This window comes from Jaculus jaculus, chromosome 11 (assembly GCF_020740685.1).
Source record: "Jaculus jaculus isolate mJacJac1 chromosome 11, mJacJac1.mat.Y.cur, whole genome shotgun sequence".
Classification (NCBI taxonomy): Eukaryota; Metazoa; Chordata; class Mammalia; order Rodentia; family Dipodidae; genus Jaculus; species Jaculus jaculus.
Genome location: NC_059112.1, coordinates 55,430,815 through 55,454,962, shown reverse-complemented (window position 1 = coordinate 55,454,962; position 24,148 = coordinate 55,430,815). Strand labels below are relative to the sequence as shown.

Here is a 24,148-nt window from a genome sequence, read left to right as displayed (position 1 = left end):
AATTCCAGATCAGCCTGGGCTACAGCAAAACCTACCTCAATAAATAAACAAACAAATAAATAAATAAGGCACAAGGTGGCAAATACATCTGGAGTTTGCAGTGGCTGGAGGCCCTGGTGTACCCATTCTCTCTCTGTCTGCCTCTCTCTCAAATAAATAAATTTAAATTTAAAAAGGGGGCTGAAGAGATTGCTTAGTGGTTAAGGTGCTTGCCTTCAAAGCCTAATGACCCAGGTTCAATTCTTTAGTACCCATGTAAAGCCAGATGCATATAGTAGCACACACATCTGGAATTCACTTGCTATGGCAAGAGGCCCAGGCATGCCCATTTTCTCTGCCCCTCTCTGCTTACAACTAGGTAAATAAAAATATTAAAAAACAAACAGGGCTGGGCGTAGTGGTGCACGCCTTTAATCCCAGCACTCGGGAGGCAGAGGTAGGCGGATTGCCATGAGTTTGAGGCAACCCTGAGACTCATAGTGAATTCCAGGTCAGTCTGGGCTAGAGTGAGACCCTACCTTGAAAAACAAACAAAAAAAAAGAAAAGAAAACAAACAAACAAACAAACAGGGGCTGGAGAGATTGCTTAGTGGTTAAGGTGCTTGCCTGCAAAGCCAAAGGACCCAGGTTCGACTCCCCAGGGCCCAAATGAGCCAGATACATAGGGGGCACATGCATCTGGAGTTTGTTTGCAGTGTCTGGAGGCCCTGGCATGCCCATTATCTCTCTCTACCTACCTATTTTTTTTTTTAAATTTAATTTATTAGTTTTCATTTCAGTGAATACAGGCAGTTTGGTACCATTATTTAGGCTCATCTGTGATCTACCCCTCCCATTAGACCCTCCTTGTTAATGAAAATGGGTCGTGCATTGTGGAGTTAGCCCCCAGTTATTAGTATGATAAATGTCTCTGCAAATCATGACCCAACATGTAACTCTGACATTCTTTCCGCCCCCTCTTCCGCAAGATTTCCCTGAGCCATGTTGGGTTCATTTTTGGTCTGCTTCAGTGCTGAGGTGTTGGGGGCCTCTGTCTACCTACCTATTTTTATCTATCTCTCTCTCTCTCAAATAAATAAAATATTAAAACAAACAAAAGGGCTGGAGAGATTACTCAGTGCTTAGGCACTTGCTTGCAAAGCCTGATGACCTGGGTTCAAATCCTCAGTACCCACGTAAAGTGGCATGAAGCCCTGATGTATCCATTCTCTCTCCCTCTCTCTGCCCCCATCTCTCTCAAATAAACATCTTTTTAAAAGTTTTTCTGAGAAGGTACAGACTTGCCATATCTCAGATATAGTTTCTACTACAGGTTGGTATTGTGCTTTTTTTTTTTTTTTTTTTTTTGGTTTTTCAAGGTAGGGTCTCACTCTGGTCCAGGCTGACCTGGAATTAACTCTGTCATCTCAGGGTGGCCTTGAACTCATGGCAATCCTCCTACCTCTGCCTCCCAAGTGCTGGGATTAAAGGCGTGCACCACCATGCCCGGCCAGTTTGGTACTTTTAAGCATGAAGTATAAACAAGTTCAAGTAATTAACTTCTTTTATTCAAATATTAAAAGAATTTCTTAATTTTCCTAACAACTTTAATGTCTAAATCTCATCTATAACAAGAAATCCCTTATGTGCCTAATACCTGACCAATGATTGCATTTCACCAAATTCAAAGAAATCTAGCCAGCCCAGTGGCCACTCAGTGGCAAGTTCTACTGCAATTGCAAGACCATTACTTGCCACATCCATCAACTTCAGTACTCTAGAAGCTCTGCCTCTGAGGCCCAGCCGTGGTATGGTGGCCACACAGGGCTCTTACTCTCCTCACCACCCCCATGTGAGGAAGCATGGTACACACCTAGACCAGGACGCCTATGCATGCCCTCCACATTTTCTATCGCTCCCACCTGGCTTCTACTCGAGCTCACCGATCAAGACCATGCTAGGTGGAACAGGCAGTCAGAGCTCCACCTGGGTCCCAAGCACTGTAGCCAAGCCTTACCCCACCTGGGAGGCCAGTAAGGGGGCCAGAAGTGGGGGATAGATGAGATGGGATTTATCCTCAGAGGAGATGCTAAACACATGGGACAGCACAATACAAAGGACTTTTTAGGTGGCAGTGCCTTGACACAGAGCTATTTCTTTAAAGTGAATGTGCTCACACTCCAAGCTGAAAGCAGTACACATTCTTTGTCACTCACTACCACACCATGGACCCAGGGGCAGCACCTGACTGGGGCAAAGCTCATACCACATCTGCCAGCTGTGGCTGTACATCCATCCACTATTCCAAGTCCTGAAACATAAATGCTAAAGCCAAGAAAACCCCATGGGCCTTTATATGATGCTGCAGGGCATACTGTCTATTCTACTTCACCTGCAAGTAAGAACCAGGCAAGAAGCCAGGTGTGCACCATGCCTTTAATGTCAGTACTTGCAAAGCTAAGGTAGAATGATTGCTGTGCATTTGAGGCCATCCTGGAACTACAGAGTGAATTCCAGAATAGCCTGGGATACAGTGAGACCCTATCTTGGAACTACCCTCCCCAGAAAAACAAAAACAAAAACAAAGAAGGCAGGTGTGGTGGCATATGCCTTTAATCCCAGCACTTGGGAGGCAGAGGTAGGAGGATCACTGTGAATTTGAGGACACCCTGAGACTACATAGGGAATTCCAGGTCAGCCTAGGCTGAGCAAGACCCTGCTTTGAAAAGCTAAAAATTAAAACAAAACAAAACAAAAAAGAAAAGGAGAGAGAGAAGCTAAGAGCTCCCAGAGGCCAAGGGCCCCATAGCAGGCCCACTTCTCTACCCAACTTACAGTCACTGAATCACTGCACACAGAAGAGCCAGAGGCTTTCTTTGTGACCCCTCATGCATTGTGGGGGTATGGGGTTCATTCCTACAAGTGATCTTCAAAGTCAGAATCTGTACCCACTGGCACCTCACCTCCCTGGGCTCAACCCCCAGATAGCAGCAAGTTACTCCCACAGAGAAGTGGAACTGGGAATGACTTGTACTTCAAACTTTCCAATTTAAGAAAAGTCATAAATTCCTCTTGCTCACATGACCCTCAAGTGACCAGGATAGGTGCTGCTGGATGTCCACTGGCATGGTCCTGATATCCAGGGGCCTAGAGCCATACAGCTGCATGGACGCCATGGCCAGGAGCCCAGCCGCATGTGGAACTCACCCGATGTACTGCAGCGGGTGGCTCTGATGAATCACAATTCTGCAGGTGGGACAGGTATTGTTCTCCTCCAGGTACTTCACCAGGCAGCTCCTGCAGACTGTCCACAAAGCAAGAGGTGAGAGTGACCCCAGAAGAGAGATGCCATTGGCATTGTGCCCATCCAACTCCCAGAGGGTTGAGGGGACACTTGTACAACCTTCTCTACAGTTCCTGACCCCTGAAAGAAAATATCTGCCTTCGGGTCACACTGAGCACTGTCAGCCTGCCCCACACTCCTGGGCTAGGAACCAAGTGTGAGGAAACACAAAACACTATTCAAGGTCAAAGGTTTGATGTAAGATGAGAATATGGCTAATATTTAAACCTCTGGGGCTAGAGAGATGGCTTAGTGGTAAAGGTGTTTGCCTGCAAAGCCAAAAGACCCAGGTTCAATTTCCCAGGACCCACATAAGCCAGATGCACAAGGTGGTGCATGTATCTGGAGTTTGCAGTAGCTGAAGGCCCTAGTGTGACCCTTTCTCTCTCTCAAATGAATAAATAAAAATTAATTTCTGTATATTGAAAAAGTAACAAAACTAGGGCTGGAGAGATGGCTTAGTGGTTGAAGTGCTTGCCTGCATAAGGTGGCTCATGTGTCTGGAGTTTGTTTGTAGCAACTGAAGGCTCATTCTCTATCTGCCTCTCTCTCTGCTTATTTTTCTTTCTCAAATAAACCAAAATAAAATAATAAAAAACACTAAGTAAAATTTAATGAAAATGCTTTAAAAACTATGTCATCATGGATGGAGACATAACTCAGTAGTTAAAGGTGCTTGCTTGCCAAACCTGACAGCCCAGATTGATTCCCCAGTACCCACGTAAAGACATATACACAAAGGGGTGCATGTGTCTGGACTTCATTTGCAGTGGCAGGAGGTCTTGGTGTGGCCATTTTTTTCTTACTGGTTGCAAATAAGTAATTAATAAAAATACCTTTTTTTTTTTTTTTTTTTTTTTTTTTTGGTTTTTGGAGGTAGGGTCTTGCTCTAGCTCAGGCTGACCTGGAATTCACTCTGTATTCTCAGGGTAGCCTCAAACTCTGGGCAATCCTCCTACCTCTACTTCCCAAGTGCTGGCATTAAAGGCATGTGCCACCATGCCCGACTCGATAAAAATACTTTAAAAAAATTATGCCAGGCATGGTGGCACATGCCTTTAATCCCAGCACTTGGGAGGCAGAGGTAGGGATGTCACTGAGAGTTTGAGGCCACCCTGAGACTACATAGTGAATTCCAGGTCAGCCTGAATGAGACTGAGACCCTACACCTTGATAAACAACAAAAAAAGTGTCATCAGTTCCTAAATTAAAAAAAAAAAATTATTACTTGTTTATTATTTGAGAGAGAGAGAAAGAGACAGGTAGAGAGAGAAAATAGTGTGCTAGAGCCTTCAGCAACTGCAAATGAGCTCCAGATATATGCGCCACCTTGTGCATCTGGCTTATGTGGGTCCTGGGGAATTGAACCGGGGTCCTTTGGCTTTGTAGGCAATCACCTTAACTGCTAAGCCATCTCTTCAGCCCCACTAAAATATATTTACTTGTTTGTTTATTTGCAAGGAAAGAAACAGAGAGGGAGAGAAAGAGAGGAAGACAGAGAGGGAGAGAGAATGGGCACAACAGGGCCTCTAGCCGCTGCAAATAAACTCCAGACCCATGTATCACTTTGTGCATCTGGCTTTATTTGGGTACTAAGGAACAGAACTCGAACCATCAGGTTTTCAAGCAAGTGCCTTTAATTACTGTCTCTAGCTCATCAGCTTCTAACAATATGATTAACATAAAAAAATTCAAACATGGGCAGCATTTTTTGAAAAAAATGAAAAGTACAAGGTTGAAGTTCTTGTATACCATGAGTTTTTACTTCTATGAACTGCCTTTCAGTGGTCACCAGAGGAACTGTCACCCTTACTCAGCAGCCATGTGTCCAGGTACCCACACAAAACATCTGTCTTACAGTGAAACAGAAAAACATCCTACACAGGCTCAGTGCCTAACAGACAGAACAGGTAAGTAGGCACCAGTGACTGGCCCCTGATAACCAGAGGCCAGCCTAGAAAACCAAAGGACTTCATTTGAAATTTCACAACACAGCCACAGCTCCCTGCTAGAGATAATATACCATGGTGGCTGACCTTTTGGACAGAGAAAAAAATGCAGTTTTCCTGTTTGGTTGTGTTGACAGAAATCTCACTCCAGGAAGTCATCTATGGTATGCCTAGTTTGAAATGCTTTTCCCAACCTCCCCTCAAGATTTGTTTGTCTTCTCTGTCAGCTCTGTTACCCTTGTGCCCAAGCCAAGGTCCTTGGCAATACACTAAAGCAGCCATTACCCACCCCCCAGATTAGCAGAGCTGGTCACACTCACATGTGTGCAAGCACTCAGTCACTGTGGTCGCGTCGATGAGGTAGCCGCTGCACAGGCGGCAGGTGATGTGGGCGTTTATGTCCCAGAGCTTAATCTTCCTGGTCAACATCTTTGGCTTCTGTAGGAGAAACAAACACACAATGGATCATGATCCCGCATGCTTCTGTCTTGCCTACGGTTCCATCTTGCAGATACAGGATGGAGTCTACTTGCTTAACCAGAACCAGAGGGCACAGTAAGTTAATGGTCTCATGGAGGACTGGAAAGGCAAGTTGTGGCCAGTGCAGACATGTAACAAGGACCTTGGGATGACCACCTCAATAAGACACTGGGCTCCCATGAGGCATCACCTTTTTGGGGGGCATGTGTATATATGCGTAGTGTGCGATGTGTGTTTTTATGTGTGTTTGTATGTATGTGGACACAGGTATGTGGCCACAGGCCAATGTAAGATGTCTTTCTCAATCACTCTTCAACATTTTTTATTTTTTTTGTAGACAGGGTCTCTTTCTCTCCCAACCTGGGACACACCAATTTGGGTAGACTGCTAGCCACTGAGTCTAGGGGATCCTCGTATTTATGCCTCTTCAGCTCTGAAATTACAGGTGCATAGTACCTTGCCCAGATTTTTTTTTTTAAATTTTTTGGTTCATTTCTTATTTATTTATTTGAGAGCGACAGACATAGAGAGAAAGACACATAGAGGGAAAGAGAGAGAATGGGCGCGCCAGGGCTTCCAGCCACTGCAAACGAACTCCAGACGCGTGCGCCCCCTTGTGCATCTGGCTAACGTGGGACCTGGGGAACCGAGCCTCGAACCGGGGTCCTTAGGCTTCACAGGCAAGCACTTAACCGCTAAGCTATCTCTCCAGCCCCCAGATTTTTTTTTTAATGTGGGTTCTAGGGATCCAAACTCAGGTCCCTGTGCTTGTACAGTAAGCATTTTACTCGATGAGCAGTCTCCCAGCCACTGACTTCTCTCTGCTCACCATACTCCTTCTTCCTACTGCCGAGTGCTGGTGAGGCAGTGGGCATGAAGGGTGTATGAAACAGAATAGGCCAAAGCTAGGAAGGCCTGGAGTTAAGCCCAAAGGCAGAACCCCAGACTACTGTGACAGGCTCTGCTCTGTGAAGGCAGATGAGGGTAAGGACAGAGTTGTGAGAACATGAGTGTGAACTGGCATCTCAGGGGCCTGTGCACAGTCTCCACAGTCACAGGTGCCATGTATTAGGACCTCAGGGCCTCACCATGTACTTGCTGCAGCTCCACAAAGGCAGAAGTTACCTCAATTCTTCTTCCTGAACTCAACACTATGCCGATGCCAGCCAGGACCAGATCCCCTTTGGTGAGCCTGTTTGGCTGTTTCCTCCTCAGTTTCTCTCTGCTCAATCCATAGAATACAGGCAGAGGACCCATCCTAGCATCTTAAGACACTGGCTCCCATGAGGCATCACCTTTTTGGGGGGCATGTGTATATATGCGTTAGTTGGGCACACGACCAAGCCCAGTCTATTAGACAGTGGCTCTTCCCAGGCTGCAGTAGCAGTTAAGTATGAATCTCAACTCAAGGAACTGCCATTGCCCACTCTCTTGTACATCAGAAAGACACAAAGCCCCACAAAAGGCTGTCTCTAAGGTCCTGTGGGCTCAACACTGTCCACAGCCAGTTTGATCTGGATCCGTCACGTGCTCTTTGGCATTACAGCTGAAGTCCAGGCCCTACTCCCACCTTATGGTCAAATGCCATTCCCCACACTGCACTTTGTATGAGTGGGGACATTGTCAGATGTCCACTTCACAGCACAGGAAACAAACTGTTGTCACTTCAGTCAAGTTACCACTCAGACCCTGTTAACTCCAGGCCCAACAACTGCCCCTCAGCAGAGTGACCACTTTATTACCCTAAAAACACTATACTCAGCCAACCACAGCCATGTAGTTGCAGCAAAGCCTATCACTGGCAACTTGCAGAGGGACCTTTAAAGGGCCCACCTGCCCTGCCCTGGGCTAGTGGGAGTCAGGACAATCAAGTATATGGGGGGGGCCTCTTGGTACAGAGCACTGGAACGCCTTCCTCTAGTCAGCAGAGTCCCACCAAAGAGCACCAGTTCTTACCTCCTCTGGACGTCGGCGTGTCCTTCCTCACCCCGTGGCATGGAGGCTTCAGGCCACCAAGCGGATGTGATGATCCCTCCTTACTCTGAGTTCTGGCTGGCTTCTGCACCTTCCTTCTGTCCTTTGCTCCTTTTCCATTTTCTAATACAAAAACAGCATTGTTGAGCTGGAGAGATGGCTTAGTGGTTAAGCACTTGCCTGTGAAGTCTAAGGAGACCGGTTCAAAGCTCGATTCCCCAGAACCCATGTAAGCCAGATGCACAAGGTGGTGCATGCATCTGGAATTTATATGGATTGGTTGGAGGCCCTGGCACAGCCATTCTCTCTCTGTCTGTCACTCTCAAATAAATGAATAAACAAAAATAAATTAATAAAAAACAGCATTGTTACTTTAAACCATACTGTGCTTCTGGCCCTGTACAAAATATCACATTTAGCCCTTACTAGAGCTTAGACAGGTCCTATACAGCCAGAGTACATTAGAAATGCTGTGAGGAGGGCTTAGCAGTTAAGGTGCTTGCCTGCAAAGCCAAAGGACCCAGGTTCGATTCCCCAGGACCCATGTAAGCTAGATGCACAAGGGGGTACATACATATGGAGCTCATTTGCAGTGGCTGGAGGCCCTGGCGTGCCTAATCTCTACCTGCCTATTTCTCTCTCTCTTTCTCAAATAAATAAAATAAATTAAAAAAAAAAAGAAAAGAAGCCAGGCATGGTGGTGCATGCCTTTAATCCCAGCACTCTGGGAGGCAGAGGTAGGAGGATCGTCGTGAGGTAGGAGGATCATTGTGAGTTCGAGGCCACCCTGAGACTACATGGTGAGTTACAGGTCAGCCTGAACTAGACTGAGACTCCACCTCGGAAAAAAAAAGAAAAGAAAAAACAAAAGAAAGAAAGAAAAAAGAAATGCTGTGAGGAGCTAGATATGGTGGCTCATGACTAGAATAATCAGTCAGGAGGCCAAAACAGGATTGCTGTGAAATCAAGGTCAGCTTAGGCTACAGTGAGACCACCTCCAAGAAATACTGCAAAGAAAGATGGGCATAACCTTTAATCCCAGCACTCAGGAGGCAGAGGTAGGAGGATCGCCATGAGTAGGTCAGCCTCAAGTGGAGTAAGACCCTACCTCGAAAACCAAAACAAAGCAAAAAAAAGACAGTCAGGCTGCAAAGAAAATGAGGAAGCCTGGGTGTGGTGATACACACCTTTAATCTCAGTACTCAGGAGGCAGAGGTAGGAGGGTCACCATGAATTCAAGGCCACCCTGAGACTACATAGTGAATTCCAGGTCAAGCTGGGCTAAAGCAAGACCCTTCCTCAAAAAAGAAAGATAATGAGAGGGCTGGAGAAATAACTTAGTGGTTAAAACATTTGCCTGCCAAGCCAAAGGACCTAGGTACAATTCCCCAGGACCCACGTAAGTCAGATACACAAGGTGGCACATGTATCTGGAGTCTGTTTGTAGCAGCTGAAGGCCCGGATGAGCCCATTCTCTATCTATCTTCCTCTCTCTCCTTCTCTCAAATAAATAAATAATTTTTAAAAAAAGGAAAAGAAAAAGAAAATGAGGAGACAAATCTCCACAGATCAAACTTCAAGGAACCACAAAGAACAGATTTCTCTGTGGCTACAACACTGAGTCACAGGCAGAATGATTAGCTTCAACTGCACTTACCTGTGAATGAGCCTGGAGTCCCAGCTACATGGTGAAGCCTGTGAAGAAGCAGAGACAGGTGTCAGCATGGAAGGACATGGGCAAAGCCCACACTGGACCCCATGCTCCAGCAGCTCTGTCTTTTTCGTTAAACATGTCTACTCACTAACTTGCTTTAAACAATCAAGAATGAGAATTAATGATGTTGGAGGGGGCTCTACCACAAAGATTGCCTGGGTTCCTGAGCCTAGTCTCACCCACAGCAGAGATACAGCTTGTGGGGATAAGGGAGAGAGGAAGTTCACCACACCATAGGACCTATGAAGCAGGATGGGGGCTGTGGAAGCCCCCTGGGGTCAGGGAGTTTTGTGGGTGACTTAGGGACATCAGGAGAACAATGATGAGCACGTTGTTACTCATTTATGTGTCTGCAATTTCTGCCCTCACATCTGGAGTGAGCTGTCATCTTTCCTGGTCACAGACTTGCCACCCACTCATTGAATGTGCCCTGAGGCTCATGTGGGCATTGTGCCAAGACAGGCTCAGGGGGATGAGGCAAGATGAGGCATTCATGGTAGGGGTTGGGACAGGCAGTAGGGGACCTAGAGAAGAAACCCTGAGCCAGGTGTGGAGGCACACACCTTTAATCCCAGCACTTGGGAAGCAGAGGTAGGAGGATCCTCATGACTTCGAGGCCACCCTGAGACTACATAGTGAATTCCAGGTCAGCCTGGACTAGAATGAAACCCTACCTCGAGAGAAGAAAGAGGAAGAAAAAAGGAAGAAGGAGGAGGAGGAGGAGGGGAAGAAACCCTGGTGGAGTGATCTGGGACCTCCCCAGAGTGACCATGCAAGCATTCTACCTTTTGACTTGAGTGCTTTGAGAGCACTCAGAAGCCTGGCTGGGCATCCCTCAGTACTGCCTCTGTGCCTATTCAGGGCTCTGTTCCATGTGGGAATAGGCCATTCTACAGAAGGGTTTGGTAAGGTTCCTGAAGCCTAACTCAGCCAGTATCAGTACTACAGGAAGATGTAGGGTGTTTGTGGTTTAAAGAGAATCTGGGACGTGTGCTAGCATGTGCTAGAATGATCTTTTTCTTACATATTCAATTCCTATTATTTCACCCTTAACTTTTTTTCCAGAACTGTACTTTTTAATTAACTAATCTGGAAACTCAGGCAACATTTTTTTTAAAGGGGACTAGAAAGATGGCTTAGCAATTAACGGTGCTTGCTTGCAAAGCCTGTTGGCTTGAATTCAAATTTCCAATACCCACATAAAGCCAGACACACAAACGATGCATGCATCTGGAGATTGTCTGCAGCATAAAGAGGCCCTGGTGTGTCCACACTTACTCACTGTCTCTCTCTTAAATTAACAAAAAAAAAAAAAAAATTTAAGGAGAAAAAAGGGAGTGAAGTCTATCCTTCCAGGCAAGCCAAAGAAGGACTGACAGATATGTTAGAAACATTTACATGACAGGGTGGAGCCAACTCAAGGTCAGGCCTGTTGTAAACTGGCCTGCCCACTGACCACACAAGGATGCTGGCGCTTGAAAGGAGCTTCATGTAATAGAAGAACCAAAGTCATTCAATCATTCTTCATTCATCCATTTTGACCCAAGGTCTTGCTATGTAGTCTTGGCTGACTACATACAACAGGCTGGCCTTGAACTTGCAGTGATCCTCTTACCATAGCTTCCCATGTGCTGGGAGTGCAGGTATATGGCCAGCACAGCTGCAGCCTCCTGGCTGGAGTGCCACACACGAACCTCCACAGAGACATCACAGATGGCAAGCAGATAAGTTACCTAGTATATCAGAAGGTGGGAAATTCTAAGAAAAATTAACAGGGAGGGGCTGCCAGGAGCATGTGGGCCCCTGACAACAGTGGGCATCCTGTGGAGCAGGGGAAACCTGAGCCATAACAGCTGCATGCCAATAAAAATGGAATTTGTGGGCTGGAGAGATGGCTTAGGGGTTAAGGTGCTTGCTGAAAAGTCTAAGGACCCATGTTTGACTTGCCAGAGCCCATGTAAGCCAGGCACACAAGTTGACGCGGCACACGCATCTAGCGTTCAATTACAGTGGCTGGAGGCCCTGGCACATCAATTCTCCCTCCCTCTCTCTCTCATTAAAAAAAGGCCAGTCTGTTGGGCTTGTCTCAAGAGAAAAGAAAAAGGGATCTGTGAAACCAGGCAAGGTAGCACATGCCTTTAATCCCAGCACTTGAGAGGCAGAGGTAGGATCCTTTTGAGTTCACAGCTGGCCTGAGACTACATAGTGAATTCCAGGTCAGCCTGGGCTAGTTAGACTCTACTTTGAAAAACCAAAATAAATAAATAAAATAAAATAAAATAAAATAGTGGGCTGGAGAGATGGTTTAGATGCTTGCCTGCAAAGGCTAATGACCCAAGTTTGATTCTTCAGTACTCACATAAAGCCAGATGCACAAAGTGATGCATGCATCTGGAGTTCATTTACAGCAATTGAATGTCTTGGCGCACCTGTTCTCTGTCTCCCTCCTATCTCTCTCTGCTTGCAAATAAATAAATAATTTTTAAAGTGGAATTTGGCTTACAGAGTTAGGAAGCCAAGCAGTTCTTCTGACTAAAGCTTTATTGCAACATATTTTTTCTAAAATATTTTATAATAGAAATAAAAATATCTCATTTATTTAAAAAGCCAAATTAAAAAAAATATTATTTATTTATTTGAAGAGAAGGAGGGGGTGAGAGAGAGAGAATAGGTGCGCCAGTGCCTCCCGCCACTGCAAACGAACTCCAGACGTGTGCACCTCCTTGTGCATCTGGCTAACATGGGTCCAGAGGAATTGAACCTAGGTCCTTTGGCTTTGTAGGCAAACGCCTTAACTGCTAAGCCATCCTTGCAGCCCTAAAAAGCCAAAAAAAAAAAAAAAAATGGTGGTGGGTGATTGAAGAAGACAACTGATGTCATCCTCTGAACCTCCACATGCACATGCATACATGTATGCCCACACACATGCCAAAAAAAAAAAAAAAGAGCCAGAATCAGGTCAACCCTGTATAATATAACCCTGTATGTATAATTGTACCTCCAGCAACTCACAAAAATCCTGACACTCAAGGGGGGGGGGGTCTGTAAATACTGGCTGGATGCGCAGAAAACTTGAATATGATATGTCAACCACACCCCAGTTTATGCCAGAAGAATGCTGAAGCCATGTTCTTCAAAAGGGCAGATGCAGACTAGAGAGATGGCTTAGCTGTTAAGCGCTGTGAAGCCTAAGGACACCGGTTCGAGGCTCAATTTCCCATGACCCACGTTAGCCAGATGCACAAGGGGCGCTCACATCGGGAGTTCGTTTGCAGTGGCTGGAGGCCCTGGTGTGCCCATTCTCTCTCTCTGTCTGCCTCTTTCTCTGTCTGTCACTCTCAAATAAATAAATAAAAAATAAAAAATATTTTAAAAAATGTTAAGTAGAATTTGGAGCCTGGTGTGGTAGTGCACACCTTTAACCCCTGCACTCAGGAGGCAGAGGTAGAAGATCGCCATGAGTTCAAGGCCACCCTGAAACTACATAGTGACTTCCAGGTCAGCCTGAGCTAAAGTGAGACCCTACCTCGAAAATCAAAAAACAAAACAAACAACAAAAAAATGGAATTTGTATGAAATGATTAGTTAGATTCCTAGAGAGGAAAAACTGATTAGGTGAAAAAAAAAACCCAAAATGCTCTATTGCTGGGCATGGTGGCACAGGCCTTTAGTCCTAGCACTCGGGAGGCAGAGGTAGGTGAATCGCAGTGAGTTCGAGGCCACCCTGAGACTACATAGCAAATTCTAGGTCAGCCTGGGCTAGAGTGAGACCCTACCTCAAAAAACCAAAACACAAAATGCTCTCATCTACTAAGGGAGCTGCAAAAAACAAAAAAGAAAAGCCAGGCTTGGCAGTGCACACCTTTAATCCCACCACCCCAGAAGCTGAGGTAGGAGAATCACTATGAGTTTGAGGCCAGCCTGTGCTACAGAGTGAGTTCCAGATCAGCCTGGGCTAGAGTGCTTTAACCCCCTCCCCCAAAATAAATAAATAAACATCCCAGGACTTAAACAAGACTTAAAACAAGATGGCAGACATACTCCTAGTGATACAACTAGAAAAGCAATCAAGTATGTGCCAGGTCAATATTTTAGCCCCACAGAAAATACTATGAACATCATCCTTCTGACCCCATGTGAGATCTGTGAAACATTAAATGAAAAATACTAGCTACAAAGGAAATTAAAACTTCATTAAAATAGCACATCACGGGGCTGGAGAAATGGCTTACCGGCTAAGGTACTTGTCTGTGAAGTCTAAGGACCAAGGTTCAATTCCCCAGTACCCATATGCAAGGTAGCATATGCATCTGGAGTTCATCTGCAGTGGCTAAAGGCCCAGGCACACCCATTCTCTGTCTACCTCCTTCTCTCTCTCAAATAATATATAGATAGATAGACAGACAGACAGACAGGCTGGAGGGATGTCTTGGTGGTTAAGGTGTTTGCCTACAAAGCCAAAGGATCCCAGTTCAATTCCCCAGGACCCATGTAAACCAGATACACAAGGTGGTATATGAGTCTGGAGTTCATTTGCAGTGGCTGGTGCTCTGGTGCGCCCATTCTCTCTCTGTTTGTCTGTCTCTTTCTCAAATACATAAACTATATATTTTAAAAAATAGAAAAACTAAATATTAAAAAAACATATTAAGACATTAGGGCCAGTCATGGTGGCTCATGTCTTTAATCCTAGAACTTGGGAGACTGAGGTAGGAGGATGGCTGTGAGTTAGAGGTCAGCCTGAAACTACATAGTGAATTCCAGGTCAACCTGGGCTAGTGCAAGATCCTACATAAAAATAACAACAACAAAAAAAAGCCCAACAAGAAAGGCCAGATGTGGTGACACACACCTTTAACCCCAGCACTTGGGAGGCTAAGTTCGAGGCCAACCTGACTTCACAATGAATTTCAAGCCAGCCTGGGAGAGAGAGAGAGAGATCCTACCTCGAAAAACTGAAAAACACCCAAAAACAAAACCAAAAGAAGAGAGGTTACCAATGAATACCAGAGGCAACAGACACCACATGCTAGTGAACAGAGGGCCCTGGTGCCAGCTGCCATCAGGTGTATGCCCAGGTGTATGCTGTATTCAGGAGACAGTATGGCATCTCATGGTAAAGGACACACGCACATCCTGCCAGCTTCTGCACCTAGCTGTTATGAAAGGCTCCAGCCTTCAACACCCAGCCAAGCTTCAGCAAGCTCACTAATCCCACATCAAGCCTTCCTCTTCAGGCCTTCTGAGGCACTTGCCACATTGGATGTCATTATGCCACAGTCACAAGAACAGGAGTACACATGGATGTGACCAATCACGACAGCAGTTGGCTAGCCATGAGTCCAGGCAGAGACAACTCTGAGGTTGAGTCTGATCCACACAGAAGATGGTGGAGAATGTCTTGAGCTCCTGAGACAGGGAAGCCATCTAGGCACAGGCTTGTGGCTTGCTGCCCTGAGAGCTGCAGATCTCTGAGCTCAGGGGCTCTGGGAAAAGCCAGCAGGTTTCTGAGGGTAGAGGCTGCTCGGGCCACTTGCTTCATCTCCTACAGGGCAGGCATGATGTATATTCCCAAGGGCTCACACACCTTACGCAAGTTTGTTCCACGCATGAGGGAACAGGGACAGGGGACCTCATGAAATGAAAGTGTTGTGGGAACCTCCTAATAGCCTCCTAAGGACTGGGATTCACACACCCTAACTCTAGTCAACACCTAGTCATGAAGTCTCAATTTATCATGGCTTCCTGATACGTACAAATCTAAATGATAATTAAAACTAGAAAATAAAATTTCCTTTAATCCTGGCTCTACTCACATCTTGGTAACTGTGAGTCATGCAACCCAAGTGTTCCTTATACAGCCTTGAACACAGACACAATCCTCCATACCCAGGCACACAGGATGCTGGCCTCACTGACATCAGTAACATGAGTCTGAGTGCACAGCACCATCAAATCTGCGTGTCTCAGCACCAAGACCCACGTGTGTAACTGAGAACAGACTTCATCCACTCTGGTAGTAGCTAGTACTTCCTAGCAATAACAATAAAATGGACGTTTTACAAATAAGGCAGTCACAAACCTTCAACTGCTCCAACAGCTGCCTTCTCCACCCATTCCCAATGGTGGACTCTACTTTCTGTTCCATGACCTGTCTACAGTGCTGTCTACCATGTCCTGTGGTGACAGATCCCTTTCCTTCTGAGATGATCATTCTAGTGGCCAGCAATGACTGAGCCCTTGACAAGTAGTGGACACAGCTACTGCATCCAAGCCCACCACCCTTTCCATTCCAGATTCTTCCAGCACTTTTGACATCTGTGGGAGACTTGCAGAGGTCCCTTCTGTTGTTAACAGATGGTACAGCCACCCTTCAGTAGGGCATAGCTGGCCCTTAGCTGATGGGAATTCCCTATATAAATTTCCCAGATTAAGAAGTGCTGTGTTGGACTGGAGAGGTGGTTTAGCAGTTAAGGCATTTGCCTGCAAAGCCAGAGGATACAGGTCTGACTCTCCAGGACCCATGTAAGCCAGATGCACAAGGGAGCCCATGCACCTGGAGTTTGTTTACAGTGGCTGGAGGCCATGGCATGCCCATTCTCTCCCTCTCTCTCTTCCCCCTCTCTTTCTCCCTCTCAAATAAAAACTAAATAAAAATATATATTTAAAAAAATTAAAAAAGGAAATGCTGTGTTAGCCAGGCAATATGGTACACGCCTTTAATCCCAGCACTTGGGAGGCAGAGGTAGGAGGATCACTTTGAGTTCAAGGCCACCCTGAGACTACACAGTGAATTCCAGGTCAGCCTGAGCTACAGTGAGACCCTACTTGAAAAACTAAAAAAAAAAAAAAAAAAAAAAGTGCTGTGTTTGCCAGGCATGGCTGTGCAGCATGCTTTTAATCCCAGCAATCGGGAGGCTGGGGTAGGAGGACAGGACTGCCCTAAGTACAAAGCCAGAGTGAGTGCTAGATCAGGCTGGACTAGAATAAGACCCTACCTCAGGGATGGGGATGGGGGGGAGAAGCACTGTGCTAAGCCTGAATGCTGTGCCATGGTGGTTTGTGCTGAAACTACTAAGATGGAGAAGTGCGTCTGAGATCAGTGACCAGTGGCAACCCTTAGCCTTATGCATGGGCACAATCTCCCAGGTGTCACCACTGCCTGCTGCTTGGGATAGAATCCTGTCCAGACCTATGACCTCACCAATATGCCTGACTGTGCTGAGTCCTTTCACCTCACAAAGGTAACCATCAGAGAAACAAGTCTCCAACAACCTACCAAGGCTGTGGTCACAGGCTGCTGAAACACATCACAAATCCAAAATATTCCGATCTAGAGTGTCCTGCTCCAACTCTAGCACACTCTCTGTGCATCATGAGGACAGATACCAACACAACACCAGACCTCCTTGAATGTGTGCAAGCCAGACACCACTAGAACTCCATTAGTGTGTCAGAATGGTGGTGACCAGCCCAATACCCCACCTCTCAGCATCTGCTAGGAGGATGAACACCAGATCCCAGGGATCTGCTCAGGGAAAGCCTTAAGGACTTCCTCACATCAGCAGGGCCAATTGTAAAGTCCTGAAAGTAGCAATCTGTGGGACATGTCAAGCTCCCCACTTTGTGGGAGTGGGGGAACGCAGGGTGGGAGCCAGGTCTGTCTCAAGTTTTTCTCCCTTCCTGCAGGAGGCAGCCTACCATCTGCAGTTGCTCTCCAATGCTTCAATGACAAAAACAAACATACTCAGTGAACCATGAAGCAAATGGGCATGGAGATCCTGTCTTAGATTGTACAGGCTACTGTCACAAACAGCCTATACTGGAGGTTTATGAACAAAAGAAGTTTACCATTCAGAGCTGGCAGCCCAGTCACAGTGGGTGACACTGACTCATAAGTGCTTAGGTCAGATCCTCATGGATGGCTCCTTACCAGTGGGATAGGGATGTACGTGTGTGAAGAAGCTCTCAGAACCACTGATGAAGGTGCTAATTCTGTCCACGAGGACAGATCCTCTCCAGGGCTCACTCTTCATGCCATCCCCTTGGGGCTAGGATTTTAACTTGAGAATCTGGGAATACAACTGCAGACTACAGTACATACTCATTGATTGTATTATTCTTAGTTTTCTCCACTGTGATTTTTTGTTGCTGCTGCTGTTTTTGTCTTATAGGTATTTTTAGATAAAAAAGTAAATCAGGGCCTGGCATGGTGGTGCACACCTTTAATCCCAGCATTTGAGAGGCAGAAGTAGTATTGCCATGAGTTTGAGGTCACCCTGAGACATAGTGAATTCCAGCTCAACCTGGGCTACAGTGAGATCCTACCTTGAAAAACCAAAAAACAGAAAAGAAAAAAAAAAAAAAAAAGCATGGCATGGCTGCACATGCCTAAGACCCAGTGCTGAGGAGAGAGAATCGCTGGGCTTTCTTTTTTTATGGTCAGCTACTCTGACCATAATATGGAGAGCTCCAGGGTCACTGACTGTCTCAAGGAAGTAAGGCAGAAGTGTGATAGATGACACCTGATGGCTTCCTCTGGTCTCTAAATTTCATGTGAGGTGTGCACACCTGCATTTACAAGTGCATACACAACATGCACACACACATACCAAAAATATTTTTAAAGAATTTAAATAAAAAGAAGGAAGGCTCATGCTTCTCTGCCTCTACCTCCTAGTATATACCTTCCCTGTTCTTGCTGAGTAGAGCCATCAAGCCTATACATACCACCTCCTTAGAACAGAGCTACAGGTTCATAATCTGCTTTAGGCTACAGTTTGTTGAGCACATAATACATGCCAAACCCTGACTGGAACCTGGAGATGGAGCAAGAGGCTACATGCTCCTAAAGTTCCCACAGGCTCCCACTAGGCTTTACAATATCCATACAGGATTCATGGGTTCCATTAAGTCCCACAGCACATGACAAGGGCCATGAAACCCACTCAAGACCCATAGGGCTCCTGTAGGCCTCACAGGACTCATAGAGTAAGTTATACAAAATCCTCCAAAGTCCTATAAGACCCACACAGGAACCATGGGGTAGCAGCAGAGTCTTTGGGAAGGTCTGCAGATAGGCATGCTAATTTTTGTTCTGTGTGTGGTTTTTCAAGGTTGGGTTTCACTCAACCCCAGGCTGACCTGGAATTCACTATGTAGTCTCAGGGTGGACTCAAACTCATGGCGATCCTCCTACCTCTACCTCCCAAGTGCTGGGATTAAAGACGTGTGCCACCACGCCCAGTTCTGCATGCTAATTTTTATAGCAAAGTCCAGTAAGTATCTGTAACTTTGCAAAAACAAAAATTAGCCTCCACTTCTGATATTCAACCAAACAGAGAATCTTTAATAGCACACAGCCAACACCAGGTTGACAGGGACAGCATTTCCTGCGAGCACTTCTCCTGTCTGTAGGAGTCTGCCAATTCACTACAAAACCACGTAGGTACTGCTCACAACTACTTCCCTCTGTCCTTTTGGCTTCTGAATAGTGTAGTTTTATTTTTTTTAAAATGTGATAGTGCTGGAGAGATGGCTTGGAGGTTAAGGTGCTTGACTGTGAAGTCTAAGGACCCAGGTTTGACTCTCCAGGTCCCATGTAAGCCAGATGCAAGGTGACACAAGGTTGCAAATGAGCAATAGGTAGCACACGTCTGGAGTTCAGTTACAGTGGCTGGAGGCCCTGGCATGCCAAGATTCTCATATTCTTGAGCGCGCGCTCGCTCCCTCCCTCCCCCCTCCTCTCATATAAAAGAAAAAAAAAGGCCAGTCCGTTGGGCTTGCCTCAAAAAAAAAAAAAAAAAAAAAAGGTGGTATAAGCAGGGTGTAGTGGTGCAAACCTTTAATGCCAGCACTCTGGAAGGCAGAGTTAAAGAGATTTACAGGGGTTCGGGGCCAACCTGGGACTACAGAGTGAGACCCTACATTGAAGAAAATAAAAATAAAAACAAACATGTGTTACATGAGATAGTTTAAAGGCTTCACCTTTCTTTAAAATTAATTTTTTTGAGACAGAGTCTCAATATGTTGCCCAGACTGGTCTTGAACATCTGGGCTCAAATGAGCCACCTGCCTCAGTCACATGAGTAGTAGCTAGAATTACAGGCATGTGCCTCTATGGCCAGCTAAAGTTAATGATAATCTGTCAACTCACCGAACTCAAGAACAGGCCAGGCGTGGTGGCGCACACCTTTAATCCCAGTAGGCAGAGGTAGGAGGACCATCGTAAATTCAAAGCCACCCTGAGACTACATAGTGAATTCCAGGTCAGCCTGGACTGGAGTAAAACCCTACCTTGAAAACAACAACAACAAAAACAGCTAATTTTGAGCACAATGTATTGCATAGCATTCTTGCAATATTAGAGGCAAGGATCATGAGATTAAACAGACAACAAAAAATTGACCCTCAATCTCCATGTATTTGAGCAAATCAAATTTACATCCTCAACTTTAAATCCCATTTTAAACATCAACCCAAACAAGGCTGCATATAACAATTCCTGTCATTAAAGAGCAAGAATATAAACCCAAAAAAATGTGCTTTATAATCCAAATCAAACAACCCAGGTCAATTCCAGCCAATGGCCAAAGGCTCGTGATCTTGAAATAGAACCTCCCCAAGGGCAGTGAGGCAGCCACTAGAGGCCATAGCATCCATGATGGGTTTGATGGGTGCTCTAGGCCACCCTCAAGGCCTGGGGTGTGGAGCAGGGGCTCCCTGGAACATAGTGTTCACAAGGGACAAACATCCCAAACTTTTCAAGATGTCACATCTACACTATTTTGAAAAGGTTACAAATAATAAAGTACACAAAGTTCATTCAAGATACCAGGAATGCCGGGCGTGGTGGCACACGCCTTTAATCCCAGCACTCGGGAAGCAGAGGTAGGAGAATTGCCGTGAGTTCAAGGCCAGCCTGAGACTACATAGTGAATTCCAGGTCAGCCTGGGCCAGTGAGACCCTACCTCAAACAAAACAAAACAAAACAAAACAAACAAACAAAACCAGTAATGACACTTTCTCCACATAATTTAAAAGGTTAAGTTAAACTTCTTACAGAGGTCTGTTATTTCTGGACCAAGTTTTTGGCAGAATAAATGATGACTCTCAGAACACTGGAAATCTTGGGACTCAGAGCTTCAACACCAAGGTGAGTTATTTCTGGAACTTTTTATGCTTGTAACTCATCTTCCCTCTAGTGTAGGATCCACACATCACAATTATTTCAACCATTAGAGTGACATCAAAGGAACCTGCATGGGTCAATTAGGAAGCCTCAGTCTATCATACAAGTCTACACTCAAGTATGATTTTGTTTCTTTCAGGCAGGATCTCACTCTGTAGCTCAGGTTGGCCTTGAACTCACTTAGAATAGAATCTTCCTGCCTCAGACTCCCAAGTTCTGGGATTGGAGGTGTGACTGGCTCTACATGGAACTTTTAATTTACTTGTGAAATTTTCTTGGATATGGGCCATGTGGTATGTAAAACTTGGTAAATGCCTGGTTCACGGCACAAGTGCAACCACATTCACCTCCTGGTATGCCCGTTCTGTGGGATCCCCCTCCTCCTGTGTGTGCACAGAGCCTAGTGTCTCTTATTAACAGAATTTAGCAAGCGTGATGACATGCCACTTCCAAGGATGGGCTGAGAAACCTGCCCATCTCCTTCCTGAGGTTGCCTTGCTCTGCCACTGGCCCCTCACCCCTGCTGCTTTTTTGAGATGCCCCAAGAAAGGAACTGGGTCTCCAGCTGGCAGCACAAGAGGGAGCCTGGATGGGAACACTCCCTATGGAGCCCTCAGGTAGGGGTCAAGCCAGAACATGGACTGCAAGTCTTTGAGTCCTGGCCAGAGCACATGCAGGACCAGGCTTGGGCTTGTGACCCACAAAAAATGAGTGCTGGCTTAGGGCACTACGTTTTGGGGAAATCTGTTGCATAGTAACATATAAATAATACAACCCCACTGTACTGTCCCACGATTAAAAGTCCCAAACATGCAAAAATGAAAAGCTTGGTCAAACCTGAGCTCATACCCCGACTTGAAAGTCTTTTCCAACATTTCACAGCAAATTAAGCTTTTAAAACAGTAAAGGGCACAGCAAAAGAACAAATCAGAAGTAAGATCCGAATACAAAGGTCCCAAGTGTAGGATTAGGCAAATACAACTTTCCATACTGGGTCATTCAGGGCCATAACTTCGTTGACACCCAGTGCTACAGATCCTAGACTTGTTTTCTCCTGAGAAGCCAACTAGTTCAAAATGAAACATGGAACTGACTAGTTCAAGTACCTCTTGGGAGGACCAGGATAGCTTAGAGTTTAAACTCACACCTCACCCCACTACCAATACCTGTAAGGGCAGCCTGGGCAAGTGGAGTTTCCACAGGGGAACATACCCACCCACTTTACTGCCCACATGGGCCCAGCAAATCTTCAGACCCCATGGCTTTCTGATCTCAAAACACATCTGACAAACTCTCAGGAACATGCTTAGTACCCTAGTCAACAGCAACATACCACTCACTACTTCCTAACATCTCACACAGCATTAAAAATGTACCCCACTTTTCCACAGCCACTCATTCTCAGGGAAAGGCTGACTGGAGATTTCAAAGAAATAGCCCTCTCCCCAAGGGCCTCGAATGACTTTTTTTTCCAGGAATGAAGAGGGAATAAGGGTGACAGCTGCTCACCTACTCAACACCACCACCCTCAACTCCCTGCCCATCCAGTCCATGATCCTGCCCTCTAGACTCAAAATACACCCCGTGACCTTGTCAGAGGGAAACCAATGAAAGTAGACACTGACCTGTGGCCAAGGTGAGCAAAGGGCACAGCCCCACAAGGAGGGGCTGGGAGAGCAGGCAAGAGGCAGGCAGCTTTAGGGTCTGGGGCAGGTGTGCACAAGGCACACCCTTAAGTCCCTGGAGCCAGGGTGAGCCCCAACCTTGCCTTGTTCTGTCCCCAAGTCCTTAATGTTGGGGTGCTCAGGGGCCTTGTGGGAAGAGGAAGGTTTGGACCATGGGGCTCATGTGACCAGAATCCCAGATAACAACATGTCACAGCAAAGGTCCAGTGGGTACTGGAAAATCCAGGGCAACTCTGGATCCCCCATGATCCCAGCAGCCCTTACAAATGAACAGAGTCCCAGGCCTCCCTGGAGCCTTCCCTGAAGTTCTAGCTCTTAACCAGGTCCTCCTTGAGGACCTTCCTCGTGGTCTAGCCCAACCTTAAATGAACCACCTGGGGTCCTAGAACCTGTCTATGTCCCAAGCCTCCTCACAGTCTAGCCTGAGGGTCTCAGCTTTTGGGGGCACAAGGCTGCCTCAAGGCCCCAAAAGTTTTCACATGACTGCCAGGGTTCAGACCTTTTTGGGGCCAGTCCTGATGCCCCAGCCCTCTACAGTGGACTTGTCCCAGTGTTCTGACCTTCCTATGGCCTTGCCCCAGGTCCTGGCCCTTCTTACAGAGATCTCAGTGCGTTGGCCCTTATCTGTGACCTTTTGGACCATCTCAGTGATTGTGGCACTCTCTAGGTCTTGAGCTCCATCCCTCTTCAATGACCTTTCCCAGAAGCCTGCTAGGTCCCTAGGCCTAACCCTCCCCAGTGATCCACCCTGGGGTCCTTGCTTGTCCTGGAGTTCGACTCTTGGATGACCTATCTTGAGGTTCTAGAAACTCCGTGGTTCCTGCCCGGTGACTGATCTTCAGTCACTGGCTCTCTGTGGTTCTGACCTGGCCTGGGGTCCTGTTCTCCCAGGGTCCTGCTTGGTCCAGGTTCCTGTCCTCCCAATGGCCAGACTTGTCCTGTTCTCTCAGGGTCCAGTCTGTTCCAGGATCCTGCCTAGTCTGGGTTCCTTGTCTTCCCCAGGTCCTGTCCTTCCAGGGTCCAGCCTGTTCCAGTATCTTGCCTGGCTGAGTTCCTTGTCCTCCCAGAGTCTTGTCCTCCCTGGGTCCAGCCTGTTCCAGAGTCCTGCCTGGTGTGGGCTCCTGTCCTTTTGGAGTCCTGCCTGTTCTGGGGTTCTGTCCTCCCAGGGTTCAGCTTGTTCCGGGATCCAGCCTGGTCTGGGGTCCTCCCTGTCCTGGGGCTCTTCCCACCCGGGGTCCAGTTCTTCCGGGGTCCTGCCCTCCCAGAGACCCTGGCCTTCTGGCTGGCCCTTGGGGTCCCGCCTCCCGGGCCTGCCGAGGGCGCTGGGCTCGCAGCCTTCAGCCGGACACCGGCCGAGGCCGCGGCCTGAGGAGCGGGCGCGCGGGCCCAGGCCGGGCGGGGCGGGCTCACTGACCTGCGTCTCGGGCGGCGGGCGAGCGGGCGCACGCGGGGGCTTGCCGGGAGGGGGAGGGGGCGCCGCTCCCTCCGGGTCCCCCCCAAGAGGAGGAGAAAAAAGCCGTCCGGAGTTTAAAACAAAGAGGCGGAAATGCCCGAGCCGAGCCGAGCGCCGAGTCGGGGGCGCCGCGCTTGGAGCATGCGCGGTGTATGGCTCGGCTCCCACCTCGCCGGCGGGCGGGGCGGGGCATGCGGGGGGCGGGGCGCGTAGGGGTGGTGTCCGGGCGGGGCCAGAGGGCGCAGGCGCGTGCAGCCGTGCTCCGCCAGGAAGCTGGCGCTGCAGCACAGGCCGGATAGAGGTCGGGGCGTGGTCACTGGGTGGGAGGCGTGGCCCGAGGAAGTGGTGGGGCGGGGCTAGGCATGATAGGCGACTGGGC

General features: G+C 47.2%; 1 protein-coding gene across 1 annotated transcript in view; it reads right to left on the bottom strand.

Annotated features, from left to right (window-relative positions):
- Nucleotides 1-23,896, bottom strand: part of Pcgf3 (polycomb group ring finger 3) — a 54,459-nt gene extending 30,563 nt beyond the window's left edge. Inside the window, exons 1-5 of the mRNA XM_045161661.1 lie at nt 23,731-23,896; nt 9,383-9,420; nt 7,708-7,848; nt 5,592-5,709; nt 3,187-3,283 (exon numbers count right to left, since the gene is read on the bottom strand). Coding sequence (XP_045017596.1) covers nt 3,187-3,283; nt 5,592-5,700 — 206 coding nt within the window. The 5' untranslated portion in view covers nt 5,701-5,709; nt 7,708-7,848; nt 9,383-9,420; nt 23,731-23,896. The remainder of the gene's footprint in view (nt 1-3,186; nt 3,284-5,591; nt 5,710-7,707; nt 7,849-9,382; nt 9,421-23,730) is intronic.
- Nucleotides 23,897-24,148: the final 252 nt, after the last annotated feature.